Source organism: Cinclus cinclus, chromosome 4 (genome assembly GCF_963662255.1).
Source record: "Cinclus cinclus chromosome 4, bCinCin1.1, whole genome shotgun sequence".
NCBI lineage: Eukaryota > Metazoa > Chordata > Aves > Passeriformes > Cinclidae > Cinclus > Cinclus cinclus.
In genome coordinates, this window is record NC_085049.1 from 5,806,619 (window position 1) to 5,827,201 (window position 20,583).

The 20,583-nt window shown below is 39.4% G+C and overlaps 1 protein-coding gene across 1 annotated transcript in view; it reads right to left on the minus strand.

The window, feature by feature from the left end:
* TAFA5 (TAFA chemokine like family member 5) overlaps positions 1–18,419 on the minus strand; it is a 420,403-nt gene extending 401,984 nt beyond the window's left edge. Inside the window, 1 exon segment of the mRNA XM_062491589.1 lies at positions 18,308–18,419. Coding sequence (XP_062347573.1) covers positions 18,308–18,419 — 112 coding nt within the window.
* Positions 18,420–20,583: the final 2,164 nt, after the last annotated feature.

Sequence of the window (20,583 nt, forward strand, 5' to 3'; positions counted from 1 at the left end):
CCAAGGGAGCTAATCAACTTGTCAGAGATATCAGGAGATGAGGACAGTAATCCATAGGTAATTCCATGACTTAGTGAAGACTTATTGGAAGGAGTAATCGCAGCCACGTGATCCTACACATTCTTATGCCAGTCACAGCACCCAAGGAAGCTATTTGTCTGAAGCCAATTTGACCAAAAGAATCAGCAGACAAACAAAAGTCTACATGAGATCACTTCAAGTAATCACATCGAGTGCCTTGGTATCGCAGGCCCCTACGTAATAAAATCCTGTTTCTAAATCAATTAAATTCCACTTCCACTCAATCCTGAACTAACCGTCTCTTTCTTTAAAAAAATCTTTTTTCTTCTTTATTCTTCTGATGTACTTTTTATCTCTCAGTTGTTGTTTGACTAAACAAGTCAAGCAATTTTCAACTTCATTTCTAGAAGGGACATTCAACTTTTCTGAATATCCAATCATTTTTCTCCCTAGTTCACTATGTTTCTGAATAAGGGAAATTATACTTGGCTTTGCTAATCAAGTGTAAACAATGCTGTCTATAGTGACATTAACATTCTTCATTTTCTAATTCGCCTTGGGGGCACACATCTTTTTCACAATTCCAGGAATGATGCACAGCTCTCCTGGAACTAACCACCATGCCAAGGATCCCTGTTGCTGGAAGAATATAGATGATCTTCCATTTCACTGCTGCAATTCATGCTGATAATTAAGAAACAGAATCACAGAATAGTTAGGGTTGGGAGAGCCCTTGGGTGAATTTCTATTCCAACCCCCTGCCAAGGGATGGTCACCTAGAGCAGGTTACACAGGAATGTGTCCACATGGGTTTGGAATGTCTCCAGAGAGGGAGAGTCCACAACCACCCTGGGCAGCTCTTCCTGTGCTCTTCCACCCTCGATGTAAAGTTGTCCCTCATGTTGAGGTGGAACTTCTTGTTTTTTAGTTTATTGCCATTGCTTCTCATCCTGTACCAGGGCACCATGAAAGAGAGAGTCTGGCAAATCCTGCTGGCATGGGCCTTTGAGATATTTTATGAGATCCCTCTCAGTCTCTCCTCCAGACTAAACACACCCAGCTGTCACAGTCTGTCCTTGTAAAAGAGATACTCCAGACCCCTCAACATCTTTGTGGTCTCTCCTGTAGGTCCTTGTCTTTCTTGAACTGTGGAGACCAGAAGTGAACACAATATTCTAGATGCGGCCTCACTAGGGCCAAGTGGAAAAGCAGAATCACCTCCGATCATCTTCTCAATGAACCTCACATGATGCTGTACTTCATCTAACTGTAGCTGAACCCATTCTAGTCTCAGTCTTCACGAATCTTCCCTTAGTGTTACACTTTTTCTTATTATAGGTAACATATCAGTATGATTTTAATATGCAAGCTGAAGGAGATATTGTCACCATAAAAGCGCTTGCTTCTTCAAGCATTAGATACAATGTGTTCTTTGATATTTTTTAGACCCTATACTTCAATACAAAACATCCCAGGCTCATACAGTAGCAAATGCCATGATCAAATAATTTGTTTTAAACTAGGCAAACCAGACAAAGAATAAATTCTACATACAGAGATTACTGCAACGGCTATCTGATTTTATATGTAAAAGAAAATTCTTGATACTTTTCATTTAGTAGGAAGCAGCTGTATTCTTAACTTTACTATGTGGGGAACAGGAGGGAAAACAGCTGTTTAAAAAATTGTGTAACATTTGTAGTGAAAAATGGCTTCAACTTTGAGGCTAATTGATGTTGCCAGTAGACTGTTGGAAAATTGCCAGCAAAGCATTGAAATAAAATGTATTAAAATCCAGTAGATTTTTAAGTAATTATAAACGTGAAAATTAATTACAATTATTACCTGTTGGTCTGCTCACACATATTAGCAGTCCAGAATACACAGTTGCATTTTATAATAACTTCTTCAGTCACTCACTGGTAGCTGTGATTAGAAGCTACCTAAATCTATCAGGAAACTCTTGCAAAAGGGAGCCTTGAAGTATAAACAGAAGGTTACTATTTTATCCCTCTCTGTCATTATTTCTTTTTCATTGCAAGTTCTAATAACTTGATCAATGAAACAAGATACCCAAAATTATTATGGGCTTTTTGCCATCAGTTTTCTAAGTGAAGAATTACATACTTCAGGAACAAAAGATGCACTGGGAGTCAGTGAAGATTAAGCTTTACCTTATTCTTTTTTTTCCCCATGTCAATCCGGTAAAAGAAAATACCAGTAGCTTTTCTTCTATTTCAATAAGTGTACTGTTCTTTAAAAATTAGGTCAAACCAATTATTTTCCCGCAGAGAATCTGATGCAATATTTTCTAATTAGTGAAGTACCTGTTTTTCTGTAAACACAGTTACAAGATATAGATGTCAAGTTTTAACGTGCATGTGCAGAAATGAACATTTACATAACTTGGAAAGACTGCTCCTTTGATTATGACTGCTGGCCTGGCATTAAAAGTACTAAAGCAGCAACAGTTTGACATCCCAGTGCTGGACATGTTCTCAGCTGCTGGTCAAAAAATCGCCTTTTTCTAAGGAAAATATTCAGTAAAGTAGTAAAAACCCCCTTTTTTACTGTCTAACACCACCTGTCAGCTGGGCTTCAGACCAGGCCACTAGCCTGAGACAGCACTTGTGGCTCTCTGGATGGCCTCTACATTACAGGGAAAAGGAAGAGAGTCATATCAATTCTAACAGACTTGGCACCTTTGATATAGCTGATCTCCAAATACTCCTGCTTTCAACCCAAAGACAGCTGCAGACAGCAAACACAGCCTGAAATAACTTGGGCCATTTTTCTCAAATCATAAACACGGGAAAGTACAGGCATTCCTTTACCATCTTCAGAGTCTCACAGTGGTCTCACTCCTTCCATTTATTTTTCATCGGGATCTAGATCTGCTAAGTGCAAGCACCAGAAGCTACACACAGCATGCAACTCTACCCTGCACCAAGTATGAATGGAAAAAAATTCTGTAAAAAGCTCCTGTATAGAGAGGAGGTGGTGAGAACTGATTTCAGGAAGGCCAAAACAATGCTTGAAGCGTGACAGAAGTGCTCATATAAATTTTATCTGGAAAAATTTCCATTTAGAAATATGCTTGTGGTATTTAACAGGTCACAGCTTCAAAGATATATTTTCTTCCTCATCTTTAGCTCAGGTAATGTGGAATCAAAAAAATGTTCCCCTGGATTTCATCTGAGACTTACTGGAACTTACCAGGCATGGGTTGGTCCTGGTAAAGTGGTCAGTCATCTCTCCAGGTCTGCATGTATGAAAGTAGGAGGGAAGTGTGATTTTATGTGGGAACGAAGCTTCAAAAGAGACAAAATTCAAAAGAATCAACTAAGCAATAAAAATGTGTACAAAGAGTAGTCCAAACTTTCAAAGGTCTACATTGGTCCATGAAAGAAACTTCTGTACTCATTACCATTCCAAGAAAACAATTATGTTTGTCATTCTTCACAATGAAGTGTAAGGAACAAAATTTTTATGATGGCATTGGCATCATTGTGATACTAATTCCCACAAGATTAATAGAATACAAATCCAGTTTATTCAGATTAATTTACCTTCATTTTCTTCTTTTACACACGAAATGGAAATACTCCTATAAATTAATTGAGCTATTTATTCTCCAAAGGAGAGAGAGGGACATGCTTGTTGGCAATGTTTTATGAACCTGAAAAGTAATAGGGCCCATAAAACTCTTTGACACATGTTTTTTGAGCTTCACATAATTAGTCTGTACCCTATACTTGAAGTGTAAAAAAGAGACTAGTTTCTTTTGCCTGATCATCTACCAGCCAAATTTGCTGCTCACAAAAACTTACATCACAGATTTTTACTCCCTTCTCTTTAGCTTTGCATTATGCCTATCCTGCAAAAACAGACACCAGAATATTTTTTTCAATGTTATTGAAAACATCTGAAGAAAATGAAATTATGTTTAGAAGTGTGCTGTTAACGCACAATCAATATTCTTCATGGGAAATTGGGATTCATCTTCTTGAATGATTTGAGATCCATCTGTTCTTCACAGAAGGAGTGCCTGGGCATTGGAATGGGCTGCCTGGAGAGCTGGTGGAGTCACCATCCCTGGAGATGCCTAAGAAGATACTGGACGTGGCACTTACTGCCATGGTCTAGTTGGCAAAGGGGTGTAAGGTCATAAGTTGGACTGGATGACCTCAAAGATCTTTTCCAACTTTAGTAATTCTGTAATTCTGTGTGATCTTACACAGACCTGCTTTTTTCATGTGTATAGAATCTAGTCAGGCAATGGGGAAGAAAATCTACCATAAAACGAGGCTTGTGCTGTGTGTACGTGGACTCCACTTGGTAAAGATAAAATCACTCTCCAAAACAGGTTGTAGGAACGAAAGATACTAATTTCTGGTATTCTTAAAAGTTTTGCATTGAGTGGAAAAATATTTCAAAATGTGGTATAGAAACTAAAAAGAACGTAGAACTAAAGCACATTTTAAGTAATACCTCAAAGCTACCTTTAGAAATATATGTTGTTTCAAAACAAGTTGTATACTTAATTTCTATAGAGTAAGAAATATTAAGAATTGGATCTCTACCTTGATACTATCTGCATGTGTTTCATACGTGCAGAGTCACATGAAGCTCTTCTTCCTTTGTTAGTTCCACAGGCTCAGATACTACCATAAATTTTCAGTGTGCTGTTCCAATATTAGTCATCTTAAATCCAAGTAAAGGGGAAAAAAAAAAAAAAAGTCTTCTCTTTTCACCATTAATATTCTTTCATCATCTGCAATTGATTCAAAAGTTGGTTTTTTAACTGTTTACATAAAATAAATCATTCCTCATCTTGTGTGCTTAAACTTGCTCAAATTCCTTGTTTTTAGGAAATAAACATTATGGTAATTTTCCTGGAATAATACAAACTGTTAATATATGTAGGTGTTAAATGCATCCAAAAACATGCATTCTGTCTGAGAACAGTCCCAAAAGATCTGCTGTCAATGCAGGAGAAAACACATTTTTCTGGTTATCACTATTGTGTTTTATAGATGTAAGCACTGCAACATTTCATGAACCTTGCAGCCAAGATCCCTGTTAAGTGTATACAGTGAGTAAATGAATTTGCCAATACACATTCTGTAAGATCTTGATTTTTCTGTCTCTCAGCTAAAATACTACAAAAGCTTGGAACGAACATTTTGACAGACTGTAACCACTTTAATTCCTCCACTACAACAGTTCTCTCATTAAGCAAGGAGGCAGAAGTTTGTGCTCTTAGCAGGTACAGCTTCCTGACTGGCAGTAATGTTTCAGACTCAGGTGCCTGTGGCAAAGACAAGGAGAGGCACATTTTTTGTTCCAATGAAGCAAAACTGAAGTGGGTGATCCAGAGTATCAAACGGTCTTCTCACGTGTGTATCCCTCTGCTTATTCCATTTTTATCTCAGCTGTGAAAGTCTGTCACAAAAACGATGTGGAACTGAATAGGAGATCAAGACAGGAGGGGGGAAAACAGATATCCATAAGGTAAGGGAGATGTAGGTAAGAAGAAAAGCAACCAACACACAGACAAGCCCCAGATTCAGAAGCTTTTATTATTTGATGACAGAATTTTCTCTAACAATTCTCCATCACATGCACCTCATTAACTCAGAATTTTACTCCTCCATTATTTCTTGAAATGTGTATTTTTGTCCTTCTAACTGAAGTTAAACTAAAAATTGAAACAGCAGCAGCAGTGTCCAATTCATAGCACTCTGATCTTCCATGAAAGAAAAAAAAGTGCAGATTTAGAGATGTGAGATAAAAATGCTACTTTCTCATCGCTTAAGTTCAGCTACAGTATTACACTAAGGTATTAAATACGTGAATTTATAGAAATTTGTGAATTTATAGGAAAAAAACCACTAAGAGACAAGCAAATCATAAGCAATGTAAGAACAAAAAAAATGGTCAAAAGCACAGTTTAGAAATGTTGCTGTTTGACTTTAGAGAAGAGCTCTAATTCTCATTCCATATGCTTTATGTCACCATCACTTTCAAACAAAGACAAAAACCAACAAGCCATGATTTAAGTTCTAGCTTCCTGACACCCACTTTTAAGACAGTTGTTCCTGTTCCTGGAAAAATGAAGATTATTGAGCCAAATCACAGGTGTCCTTTGTCACATGAAACATATAGGACCTCAGTAATATTGACATGCATCTGAAATTTAGGGGCCCTTGTCATGATAAACAATACATAAACATCACATCTACCAGGGTTCTCCAGCAATTTAAAATGTTTATTCAAATTACATGCACTGAAAATGAAAGCTTATTTTTTTCCTCAGCAATTCCCTACTAACCTTCTGTGCATAATCATATCTGCTGCTTAATATACTTCCAAAATAATTGAAAATAGCAGAAGAAAATTTAAACTAAATTATAACATGGTGCTTAGACTCAAGACTACAGTATGCTGTATCACAGAGTTTATAATTGGGCTCAGAGAACCTGATGTAGGGAGGGGAAAAAAAAAAAAACAAACCAACATTAAAAAGCCCAACTCTCAAATCTCTGCAGATCTAGCAGTTGGGAGAAAAATTCTCTACACATATATCAAGTTAATTTGTCTGAGAAGTCACTGACAAACTGCGATTCACATAGCAGTACCTGTCATGACAACTAGCAGAAAAGCACTTCAGAAAGTGGCAAGACAAACAGTAGGGGCAATTCACCTGACCTTAGATAAGAAAAATAAGGAAGCAAAACTGAAAAAAATACAAAAGACAGAAAACTAATATTGGAACTCAATGCCCACACTGAATACTAAATTCAAAAAGAAGCCCACAAGAAGAAAATGGTTATCATTTATTATAAACAGTGAAAAGAAAGGTAGTGAAATATATCGGGAATGTGCTCTAATTAGAAATGTAGGAAATGTTTTCTTGCGTTCTACATATTTAGTCTGATGGAGACAAAAAAAACAACAAACAAAAAAACAAACAACTACAAAAAGCCACAACACCTTATAATTTCCAGAAAATTTACTAAGAAAATGACACAGGTAGGTCCATCATTTGATATTTTTGTCTATGCTTAAATTAAAATACTAAGGAAAAAATTAGTTTCACTCTGTGAAGTAGAGGATTCTAAAGGATATCCTTTTCCTCTATAAATAATTACTGGAGAAACAATAGACAATGATTCCTAATACTACCTATCCTTCATACAATGCCAATCCTATGAGGCCAGTGTAATATTTATGCCAAAGAATGTGCTGGTATATCTCTACATTGCCATCAAATTTCAGGGCTAATTTTTAGCAGTAGCTGTGAGGGGGCATACCCGGGACACAGAGATTGTTGCATACCAGCTCAGGTCATTGCCAGGTGATGGGCAAAGGCACTCTCACTTCTGGGGAGAAGGGGCTCCTTCTGGTCAAGAAAACGTGCCAGGGGAACTGCCCGGTCTTGTTTGGCCTCGTAGGGTCCCCAGCGATGTGAATCACTCCCTTCTGCACACTTTTATTATTGCCATTGTTGCTGCTACTGTTCATTTCTTATCTCTGTTTCCAGTAAATTCTTCTTCTACCAACCCATAATGTTTTGTGCCTCCAGTTGGAGGAGGGGTGGAGGGGGAACAGCGAGAGTACTAAATTGGAGTATAGCATTTCTAAACCATGACAAGTAAGGCATTCTACATTTGTAGACAGGATTAAGGTAGAGATCTCGAGTTGCACAGGCAGCGCAACCAGAACTGAACAGCTTTTAGACAAAGAATCCATGAAGATATATTTACTGTGAAAAAAAGGTGAAAAACAATATATCCCTTGAACAAAACATATTTATAAAACAATGAGCTATGGAAGGCAACAAATCTCTCCAGATGAAAAGGGCTGTAAAAATAGCACTCGCACTGAACAAAGGAGAATTGGAGGAACATCTTGGGTCATAAAGCCCAATATCCTTCCAAAAATAACCATGTAACATTTTTCACACAAAGCTTTTATTTTACTCATATCTACTTTTATATTCAAGGTGAGCATTTCAAGTCTTCTTTGCCCCTCCAGCTTCTTATAAACATGTACACATTATTCACCTTTAAACCTTTTTTTACCTAAATCAGTAGCAGATGAAGATGTTTCAAATGTTTTAACTACACTTATAAAAGTTTGCATGGCGAAAATGTGTTCAATATCATATATGGAAGAGGTATAAAAAAGAGAAAAAAAGAATGGCAAAGCTGATAACCTTTGGTACACTCTAAAATTCACAGAGGTTCCAACTTAACAGTAGTGCTATGTTACACTCAGTGTTAAGACACTTAACACTGCCGGGGGGAAGACATTTTTAGAGTGGGGGAAGTATTTTTAGTGTCCAGAGTGTAACAACACTGGCAAAGAAACTGGAGAATTTACAGTAAGACAAAACACTGCAAAAAATATTTGGGATACAAACTGTCTGCAAAGATGTCTTCAGGAAATCCCAGTAAATCATGCCAACTACATCTCTCAAATTGTACAAATCCTTTGCTGCATTAATTCAATATCTTGACCTACAGTCTTAATCAATCTGTTTCACAAGCCCATTTTTCCATATTTTTCTTCCCTACAGAAATACTGAACCTGTTACTTGGCATTAAACATTTCAGTATTAAATGTAGGACTTGAAAATAGGAAGAACATCCTAAGGATGCTGTAATAATGGACTGGATTAATGTAATAACATATATACCAAAATCTTAGCAAGTTGTCTATCTGCCAACAAAGACAAGGACTTCTGCAGCACAATTCACATCAAACTCTCTCATGCATCAAACAAAGGTCACATGAACTGCACTGTGAAAATATTTATGCTTTCACTGACTTTGAAATGAGATTATGGCAAATATAGATGACTACTGTTCAAATGAAATTATTTGTCAGTTGTTTCTTTTTATCTATGAGGATCTGACTTCCAGAATATTTATATTTGGGTTTGGTGGTTTTGTTTGTTTTGGCTGGAGCTGATAACTTAAAATGAAAATGTCTGTGAAAGTTCTTTAAAATGATCTCTTATAAGAATCATTATTCCAGATATTATGCTCAGCAAGCGCACGTTAGGTCAAATGCTTTAGAGCAGGTAATTTCATCAAAATTATTGCTTTTCAGTAACATTTGGTGATATCAAATTCTAAAGCCTCTTGTTTTTATTTTAAATATTGATATGTTTTTTACTGAGCACATATATACACAAAACCATATATACTCTCACCTTACAATGAATGTTCAATAGAGCATTACTGACAGTAGATATTTAGAAAGCTATGGAAAACCTTTCTGATATTTTTTTTAACAAAATTGTTTTCAATAATAACTCAGGTTGTTATACTAGTTTGATTCAGGAAATAATTTTCTATTTTTATGATTCAAGCTGATACACAGAACTACACTGGAATTTGTTCAGTATACAAAATAAGGAATACAGACAGCCACATTTCTTTTAGGTTGCACAGAAGAAAAGTGTCTACCCAAGGTATAATTAAATAGAAGGTTCATTTTGGTTCAAAATACGAAAAACCAGGGAACCCTTTGTACAGCAACACAAGTTAATTCCATCAGTAACAGGTAAACTCTCAATATCTGTTACACTTTTATTTGTTTAATTTAAAGCAAGAGAACAAAAGTCATAGATTGGTTTGGGATGGAAGGGGCCCTTGAAGATTACCTAGTTCCAACCCCCACTACCATGGTCAGGGGCACCTTCCCCTAGCCCAGGCTGCTCAAAACACCTAGAGAGCCTGACAGCTGGATAGCCTGATCTTGAACTCTTCTGGGGCTTGGGCATCCACAGCTTCTCTGGACAACCTGTGCCCGTGTCTCACCACCCTCTCTGTAAAAGACTTCTTATGCCCCATGTGAATCTACTCTATTTCAGTTTAAACTATTGCCCCTTGTCCCATTGCTACAGGCTTAGATAAAATGTCTGCCTTGGATACAACTTGCAGGGTTGTAAGTAAGGTAAGTGAAGTCTTCCCTAAGCTGTCTCTTCTCCAGATTGAATAACTCCAACTCTTTACTGGTCTTCATAGGCTTTAGCCCCCTGGTCACTTCTGTGGCCTTCCTCTGGGTCTGCCAGAAGTGCCAGAAGCCACTGTTCCCACAACATTTCAACATTCTTATTTTCAACTGGACCATTTAATGAACAGCTTAGCTTAAACCCACTTCTGTCATCTGGCTAAGATGTTCTGCCAAGCTTTGCACTGGTGTAGTTCAATGGAGAAACTAAATATCCACTGAAAGGAATACTGACAGCTGAGAGTATGAAGAGTGATAGAGGTAATCAGGGTTAAAGGTACTTCTGCTTGTCAGTGTATCATCTCTTAGAACACGTTTGTCAAGATCAGCATTATAATATATTCAGAAAAAAATCAAACCAAACCAACCAAACAAAAAAACAGTTCCAAGAGCAAAGGTCAAAGCCACCATAAATTATGCTAGGATTAACAAGAACTCAGAAAGAATTCCCATTTACTTTTTGTTAGACTTTGTTTCATATGTAGTGATTTTTCTTTTTTATGCGTACTGATTTCTCATTTCTGTAAGAATTAAGGACCCCTTTCTCAGATGACACATAACAGAATCATCAAGTTCTATAGCTATGCTTAAATAAAAATGGTCAGTACAATTCTCCCCAACAATGGATGAAAAACCAGGAATAAATCCAGCCAACATAACTTGCAATTGGAAATATTACCAATCTCCTAGGCATTCTGTTCTGGGCTTTTACTCAGTTTCTGGTACAGAAAATACAAACAGAACACATCTGTTAACTATATTCTGGAATTAACCCCCACACAAAACAAAACTGGAGGCAGTCCCAGTTCCAGAACTTCAAAACAGCAGAATGAACAACGGGGTCATAGCATAAATTGCTACTTTCAGTTGCAGGCAAAGGCAGAAGGATGCTTTATTATGTAAGGTATGTGATCCTAAAAACTTCATAAGATCCTGCCCTGTTAAAACACTCTCCTGTTGGAAGAGCAGGATATGACAGTGCAGGAGGATTTGTGAAGCCAAGGGTCAGATTATGTCATGGGTTAATTCAGGCTGCAGGAGAAAGAGGCAGCCTAGGAGTGGGACCATTTACAAGGCCATTTAGTGATAAGGAGCAATGTCTTAAAGTTTTAGTGGCTTCAAACTGAAAGACTGGACATTTAGATTAGTTACTAGGATGGTCCTCTAATGTGAGGGTGTTGAGGGACTGGAACAGGTTGCTCAGAAAAGTTCTCATCCCTGGAACTGCTCCAGGTCAGGCTGGATGGGGGTCTGAGCAACCTGGTCTAGTGGAAGGTGTGCCTGATCATCGCAGGGGGTTTGGGACTAGCTGACTATTAAAGGTCCCTTCCAACACATAGAATTCTATGATTTCATGAGGCAGAAATATACAAAATAAATAAACATATATAAACAAACTAAAACCCATCAGAACTACAAATAAGTCACACCAACCTACAGCCTTTCTTGTAACAAGAAAACTGAAGCTAGAGGTGTCTTTACATACAATTTATGTTTTCTCCAACAACAACATATAATTTGGCAAAATAAATAACACTTGCTTCTAGAGAAGCAACTTACTGCTGTACTGCACCACAGACAGTGAAGAGAACTGCTAGGACATGCAAAACCACAGAAGATACTGAGTAACTGGATGCTACTCAGGAGAAAACCGGAGAGGTTGTTACTCAGAGACCCCTTTGAAAAATAGTCATACTCCTCACCCTAGTTGGAAGATTTCCTCTTATCTGACAGCAATCAAGTGTTTGTAGAAAGACATCCAAAGAAGCAGTCCATTCACAGATCAAAATAATACACAGGGCACACAGTTTGGAAGAGATCCACAGATCTTCACATAAATGCAAAACCCTCTACCATTTTACTTGTTATCCATGAACAGTCCTTTTATTGAAAAACATGTACTAAGTCTTTGAAATGAACCTCTATACCAAAAATATTGGAAAAACAGCCTAAATACAGTTCATATATTTTCAAATAGTCACCACATAACATTTTTCTATTTGTAGGGCTAACATAAAAGCATATCCATGAAGAGATGACTTCCAAAACATCTACAACAAGCAAATTTGCCAACCATCTGTGCAAAAAGCAGTCTAACTTGGATTTCAACACAGGAAAAACAAAAACAAAACAAAAAAAAAAACCACACAAAAAAAAAACCAAACCCAACCAAACAACAAGAAAAAAAAGGATTCACAGCCCAGTAGTGGAACAGCACACCTGATCAAACATGAGACTAACCATGGAAACAGTCTAGTTTGAATTTAGCAACAAAGAATATGCAAGCCAGGGAGATTGTGGCTAATCAAACCTGCCTGGATTTGCCTATTATACAACATTTCCATATGAAGCACAGTATCCAAGCGCATTTTTTTAGCTATTCACAGCATTCAAGGCATACCTCTAATAAACAATATTTGACATACCAGATACTGGACTAACTGTCAATGCTGGTTTTTTGGGTTTTTTTAGGTTTTATTGTTTTGTTTTTTCTTCATGTAATAGCCTTGTGGTTAGAGCACTCTCTAAAAAAGCACTAAATTGCATCTTAGAAACAGGTATTTCATACCATCCCCTTCTAGCAGAGAAAAGTGAGTGGGAAAATACCCACTCCTAAGGGCTAAGCTCATTGAAGGACTTTCTACTACTTCTTCAGTGACATTAGTAAGAAAAGATCTAAAGATTAATGGAGCCCCATTAAATGAAAGTATAATCTAGCTCATGTTTACACCCTTAGCTGGAGCAGTGGGACCCCCAATATTCTTTTCATAGTAAATGGTAAGAAAAAAATAGTACATTACACAAACAGCAAAAAAACCTGTCAAAGAGGTCTTAGTCTCTGTCCTGTCAATCCTGCTGAAAGACACAGAATACTCCTTTACCACATATTTAATTGAAAATATTAATTTTCTTCTAGTTTCCCCTCCCTACCTACTTCCCATTATTCATCCATATCAGTGGTTATACTTGCAATGGAAGTATGAATTGCCAGAATTCAAACACACTTGAGAAATTGTAATGGTTCTTACTTACTTAGCCTTCAAGGGTCAAATTCAATATTCAAAGCAGTAAGAAGACAGTTCTTATGTTGATGCCAAGGACTTCTATGTAATACATCATGTGGACAGACTACAACACAACTGGTGAGACAATCTCAGTGTCAATGTGGCACTCACATTGACAGGTAGTACATTGTAGAGGCCATCAAGTTCAAAGCACTGGTTTTATCAAAAACATTGGGCCTGTTTCAAAAGGGCCAACTGGGACATTACACAAAGAAACAGAATTTTAATATTTTACTATTTATTGTCATAAAAGCATTGTTTTTCCTTTCTATACATAAATTAGACTGCAAAAAGTTTGACTAATGACAGTGGCTCTCTATGTCACATCCTGCACGCAGAGTTCAGGTAAAATACATATGTAGTAATTCTTGCAAAAAACATAATGAAGTTACAGATCAGGTAAACAGATTTAAAAAAAAAATCTAAAAATCTGTGATTTTCAGTTTTGAAAACAGAAGAAGGGATCTGAATGATAACAGATCAATAACAGGAGCTATAGGCTTTCCTTCAGAGCTGACCTGTTTGCATCCAGTGTAAAGGGGCAGTGACCATTTATCATCAAACAGCTCTTCAGTAGCCTATGTATGATGATATGGTAGCTCCTGCTGTAGAAGTGGCCAGGTGACAAGTCACATCCCTGCTGGCAGTCTCAAATAAGGAAACAAAGAGACCTGGAGACCATAGTAGCCCATGTCTTTTAGACAGAACACAGCTCGAGAACAGGACAATGAAAAGGTATTACTCAAATGAGCCATGGCTATGCAATATGTAGCAGGATCACAGTTTAAGGTGAGGATAGGACAGGACAGGACATTTTTTTCATGGTTTAAACCCAGCCAGGATCCAAGCCCCAGGCAGCTGCTCCTTCACTCCCCCTGAGCAGGACTGGGGAGAGAATCAGAAAGGTAAAAGCCAGAAAACCCAGGGGTTGAGATAGAGATAGTTTAATAGGGAAAGGAAAAGCCATGCACAAGGGCAAGAAAACAAGAAATTAATTCATTCCTTCCCTTGGGCAGGCAGGTGTTCAGCCATCTCCAGGAAAGCAGGGCTCCATCATGCATAACAATGACTTGGAAGACAAACACAATCACTCCAAACCTCCCCTCCTTCTTCCCCCAATTTCATACACTGAGCATGATGTCACATGGTCTGGAATATCCCTTTGGTCAGTTGGGGTCACCTGCCCTGTGTCCCCTCCTAAGCTGCCATGTACCCACTTCCCTCACCAGTGTGGCAATAAGGAAAGCAGAAAAGGCCTTGGCTCTGTGTAAGCCCTGCTCAGCAATAGCAAAAATATCTCTGTATTATGTTATGGGAAATACTTTGCATTTTTGGACTTTTATATTCTTTTTTCTTTGAAAACCAGCATTTATGCTTACTAAATGCTGATAGCACTTACTGCTCTCTTCCATACACTGTACTCAATGCAAGAACGTCAATTTTCCAAGTACCATTTCCATTCAGTTTTGCTAGCTCCTTTCAAAAAAAACAAAAAAAAAAAAAAAAAAAAACCAAAAAAACAAAAAAACAAAAAAAAAAAACAAAAAAACCTCACCCTTAGAAGTATTACCTTAACAGAACAGCACAGAGCTCTAATGTTCTACTCCTTATGCTAAAAAATAGTATAAAAATGGAAAAGTAAAAGCTTGTAGCAGCCACAACTTTGCTAAAAGCTGATTGATATATTGCTAAAAGTTACTATTTACATATAAAAAGCTCCTCAGTATCTATAGCAAAGTCAACTGAATAAATGCATTGAAAAGTAGTTCCAAATCAAAACTATGTTATTTAGATTCTTGATGTAGCAGGCAGCTGTGATATCGTGATATCATATAGAATTTCCTTATTTGACCAAACTTTCTAACATGGCAAAATGCATACACCAGTTATGAAGAAGAAAAACAAACAGTAAAAACCACAACGTGTGGTATTCACTGTAGGTACTTCTCTCTGGCTTATTACTGCTCATTAAACAAGTATGCAAGATACATGCCTGGAATCTAAAAATGTCATAAGTACTTTAATTCTGGATTGCCATGAAGGTGGCCACCCTCTATCAGGAGAGCCTTCTGAGGCTGCTTTTGCATTTAATGATGTTTCTGCTTAGTAAAATAACTCCTTGTTGGCCACACCAAGGACCATAAATAGACTATTTCTACTACTTTGTTTTTTTGTCTTCCCCTGTTGAGAGCCTACCAAATCAGACCATTTTCCTTCCAATGGAGAATATTACATTATATTTATCACTATAGCAACTAACCTAATTGATTTGATGCAGGTTTCTCTTCCACCATAGGATGGAGCCATTATCCCTAAGTATAATCTAAACATTTAGAAAGAAGAAATTATCAGTTTATCATTTTACCACAGGAATATAACTTGGCTTCAGATACTAAAGTATAAATGAAAGTCTAATGGGTTGTACATGCACATCCAGAACATTCTTTATAAAAATGCTTATCTGTCAAGTGGAACTTAGAGTATGGTGTTCACTGGTTGCTCCCAGTAACAGGGATGACTACTGTACAACAAATACACTTCCAGAAACAAAGATTCATTAAGTAATTAGGAGAAGGAAAAGCAATGTTCAAATAACTGGTTCAGAAATAAGCTTTGTCAGACTAACTGATTCAAAATGGAAATAGGCAAGATAGATCAAAATTTGTATTTACAGTGCTATTAAGAAAGCAAAAATGGAAAAGTTCTTTTCCAGATTTTGTTTTGGAAGCTGCAGGGTTTGTTTTCACTAGAATGATACAGTGAGAGATAATAAAATATTAGGTTCCTTTAATTAGTTCGATAATATATTTGCCTTTATTGTTACACTTCCATATACCTGAAAACAAGATGTGGGGGAAAGTAGAGACCACCTTACATAGTCAGATTCTGGTAATATGGTAATCCTGTTATTTTTTAAAGCATTTTAAAAGTCAACACCCAGATATTTTTTTTCAAAATAAGGCACCAGGTGAAAAAAAAAAGAAAAACTGATTAAACTATAGCTGATTTTAAAAGAATTCATAAAATCTGAAGTGCTAATTTACCTAGACATAGCTCCATTTTTTTAAAATCTTTATTTTTCACAGATCGAACACCATTTTTTTTTTCAATTTCTCAAATACTACCACTAGAGAAAATGTCCATGATGCTTCATTAACATTTGGAATTGCAATTGTCAAATCAGTGAAGCATTACATAAATGGTGGAGTGTTTTGACACTGCATATTTTAAGCAGCATGGTGCTTTTCAGTGCTATATGAAATGAAGAGTGTACTACATATTTGAAGAACACCATCTACACTGGCTGAGAGAACTAATTAGAAACTGGTCTTTAAGCACACTAGAAAATGTCTTCAGATTATCAGCCAACATTTGCATTTTTCAGCGGTAAACAATACAAAAACTATACAATGAACAATATGTACCCATTCAAATGGAAGATTACATTCCTTAGGACAAAATGTTGTCAAACTTCTCAATGCTGAAAATAAAATAATTTTTGAAGTGTCAGAGTCCATGGTTAACTCTTTTTGAGGCCATGCTGATGGAAAATACATGCACAGAAGATCTCAAATGTTCTCATAAGAAGCCTGTGACTCCTTGGACACTTCTAGCACAGGCTTAACAAAATATTTCCTATCACTAATATCAAACTGAATTCCCTATACCCTTGAACTATTCATTCTGTTATATGCATTTCCATGATAAAATAAATTCTTTTAAAACTCACTATGCTGTTTAGTGTATCCTCTATATTAACACATTAAAAATAGCATTATGTATAAAATTATATTGTGGTCTGTTTAATATGATTTTAATAATGAGAAGTGTAATCCAAAAGGTGCTAAATTACAAAAATAAAATTACAAAATATGTTATTCTTTTTGGAATAGTCCACTTTCAGTGTCATCAGTATAAAGGGTCCCTGCAATATGCAGAAAAAAAAGTGAATTAAAGGTTCTCCTAACCAATTACAATCTTGTTTAGAAAATAATAATAATAAAAAATAATAATAATAAAAAACCAGAACACATACACAGAAAAACAGTCAGTGTAATACAGTTGGAGGGAATGGAACAGAGGGTTAAGAAATGCAGCAGGTATGCTCCTGCAAACCAGCATCTATTTCCTATTCATCACAGCCTACACCTATTACAGCTCAACAAGACAAGCCTAGTGCAAAATCTTTAATGCTACAGCTAATGAAGGCAATATGCACCATGGGTAAATTACAGACCACATTCAGCTCAGGGTGCCAAAATACAGTGTAGATTCATTTTGGCAGAGCTGTGTGGGTCCTCCCTGATAAATTGCATATCTTTTTAAAATTACTGCGTAAAAACTGCTTTTTCTATCCCCTTTGCAAGTTTCCCACTCTGGTGCTATGGGCTAACTTGCATTCCCTAACTTGAAGTATGGGCATTAACACCATTTACAGTGTATAACTGCTCGAAAATTAGTCTTGCTGAAAGTGAAACAAGAACAAAAATGACCAAAACAAACAAAAAGCAGGAAAAAATAAAGACCTTTAAAAGTATTTATAGTACAAACACTTGATTCTTACAGGTACTTCATCTGCAACAGTGTAATTAATGGAAAATCTATTAAGAAAAAAGAATATAAGAACCCTACTGATAACCTGAGATGCAGCTCTGAAACAGGAAACATGGACTTACTAAACTGCTGAGGAAATGATAAGGAAGTGCCAAGATTTGCTCCTATGGAATTTCAGAGGATCACGTATGATCCCGGCGATTTTAGGACATCTGTCACTTGATGAAGCCTGTGCTTCCTAAAGGAATGAACATAAAGAAAGCAGCTCCTCTTCACGGGTGGTGGGCAGAGCTGGGAGAGTGTGTATGTGGAGGGAGCAGCCTCAGAGCAACCCGGTTAACCTCTGACTATAGACTGTGAACAGCGCTAGAAAGTTTGTTTCGACAATCCAAGACATGTTACAGTTTGGACTAGAAACGCCCCATCTATAACCTTAGGACTCGCCACTCTCTTGAGAAGGAGCCGGTCTAAAGTGCCAGTCTACCTGCTTTGCCATAGGGGAGATGCGCTGAGGGGCGAGTCTAAGGCACAGCACCTATGGCTGCCAGCTTCAGAGCCCGGCCTTCACCGGGAGTGCTACCTCACATGCGAAGGATGTGGATTTATGCCCAGCAAAAGCACCAGGACAAATATGTACTTACTGCAGTAAGCGATTAGGAGACTAGCCAGGATCATGATAGCCCAGAAAGTTGAGGACATGCTTGGCAAGGCGCTGGCATCTTTCCTACTGCTTCTCCTGGGAGATGGAGCCATTGAAGCCACTTCCCCGGCGGGGGGAAAGTCAGAGAGTTTCACCAGCCAGCTCTCCCCTTGACTGATGGCCTTGCCCCACGTGTAATCCTCAAGGAAGGCATCTTCCAACGACTCTGCCGCTCATCATCAGCAACACGGTCCTGCTGCAGGAATCATCTTCCAGCCGGAAAGCCAAGGCGACTCTACCGCACGCGGGACTTGGGAGCAGCGGCCGCAGCCAGCTTCCCTCCCGTCACTGTGGTGGGATTCACTAGCACGGAGCGCTCACTGCGGCTTGGATGCGTCGCGTGGTACTGAGATTCGAAGACGCCCCACGAACGAGCCTCTCTTTTTTTATTTTTTTTTTTTTTCTTTCTGTTTTTAATTTGCAGAAGTTGTTCCTTCAGAAGCTGTCGTTCCCCGTGCCTCCCCCTCCCCGGCGGTGCTAACGCGGCGCCTCCCCCGCCCGCCCGCGGCTCTACGGCGAGCCCCGCTCAGGGCACCGCCGCCCCCCAGCCCGGGCCGGCATGGCCGAGGGGGCCACCGAGGGGCGAAGGCAGCCCGGCACCGCGGCCAGCCGCCCGCCCGCCGGGCAGGGCTCCGCCGGGCAGCTCCGCACGGAGAGGGCGATCCGCGTCCCGCCCCGGCGCCCGCCGGCCGAGCACAGCCCCGTCCCCCCACGGCCTGTCCAGCCTGAGCTCCCCTCCCCGGCGGTCCTGCGGCTCGACGGGGCGGGACACTTTAGGCGGAGGGTCGGCAGCGGGTCCGCTCCTCTCTCAGGCTCTGCCGCTACAGCGGCGCTGGCCCTTCAAGTAAAGGGAAGCGGGAGGAGGAGGAGGAGGAGGAGGAGGAGGAGGGGGGGGCCGGCGGTCACGCCCACAGGTGCTCGGCGCTCCGAGCAGAGCGCTCCTTCCCCCGCTCCGCTCTGCTCGCGCGTCCCCGCCGCAGGAGCGCGCCCGCCCCGGGGCTCGCATCGCCCCCGGCCCCGCCGCTCCCGTTCCCGTTCCCCGGGCCGGGGCAGGGAGGGAGGAGCTGCGGGGTGACTGTCCCCGTCCCTGCTGCCAGCCCTGCGGGGCCGGCGGTGGGAGCGGGCAGTGTGGCGAGCCCTGGCAGAGCCGGCTCCTTCCCCCAGCGCCTGCCCGCGGGTCCCGGCCGAGAGGGGCGGGGGGAGCGGAGGGGAAAGGAGCGCAGGCGGTGCCCGCCCCGAGCACCCCCCTACCCCCGGGCAATCTTTGCTCTCGGCTCCCACGGAAGGAGAAGTGGCCCAGGGAATTGTCTCTCCCAGTCCCCTCACCTGCACGGTGCGGCTCGAAATCTCCACGATGTATTGCGCCTCGACACGACCATAGATGCTAGAGGAAATAATTCCTCATTGTATCCATCTGCGATCCTTATGGGGACTGCTGTTGGCACTCGGTTTCTGTCGCTGAAATGGCAGCGACACATCGATATGAAACCCGCTTTCGAGGGCTTGAGTTCACATGTGTGCCAGTATCCCTTATGATTAAAAGCTTAAATATTTTAAGAGGGACCAGGTAGTTGAGCTTTTCTGTTCGGAGTCTCCATAGCAATGTCTTCAAATTAATATTTTAAGTTCTGCAGAAGGTAGTCGCGTTCCAAGTGCAGGCAGGATTGGCAGACTAGAAGAGGAGCTTGGTCACAAAAAGTCCTATTATCTCCTCCTGTGTTTTCCTTGCATAATAAAAATGCCATGAAAAAGCTGATCCGTATTCCTTCCCAAGTCCCAGGTTGGTCTGATTGTTTGCCATATAAACATCTAGACTTAAAATTGCATATGAATGATGCAATATTCACAAGACGGGATTGTAGCGACCTTTTTAGTACAGCTGCACTTGATTAGATGCTTGTAACTAAGTTCGGTTTTGCACCACGAGGGTTGTTTGCCAATGTAATCGCTTTGATTTTAGAGAAGATTTCTACCGGAATAGTTTCATCCTGAACTGGTAGGACAATAGATTAATGTGTTCAAACATGCTTCAGAGATGAAATTTTAACTGTTGTTTAGGTACAACTACATTTGGGTACATCTCCTTCCAAGATGTGACTTGGAAGTCAACGTAAATTCATCATCCCCCTTGGAATCCTGAAGTACTAATTCAACTTGATGTTATTAAGTTGTACAGTTTCATGAGTTTTTTTAAAAACTAGGACTTACAAAATTCCT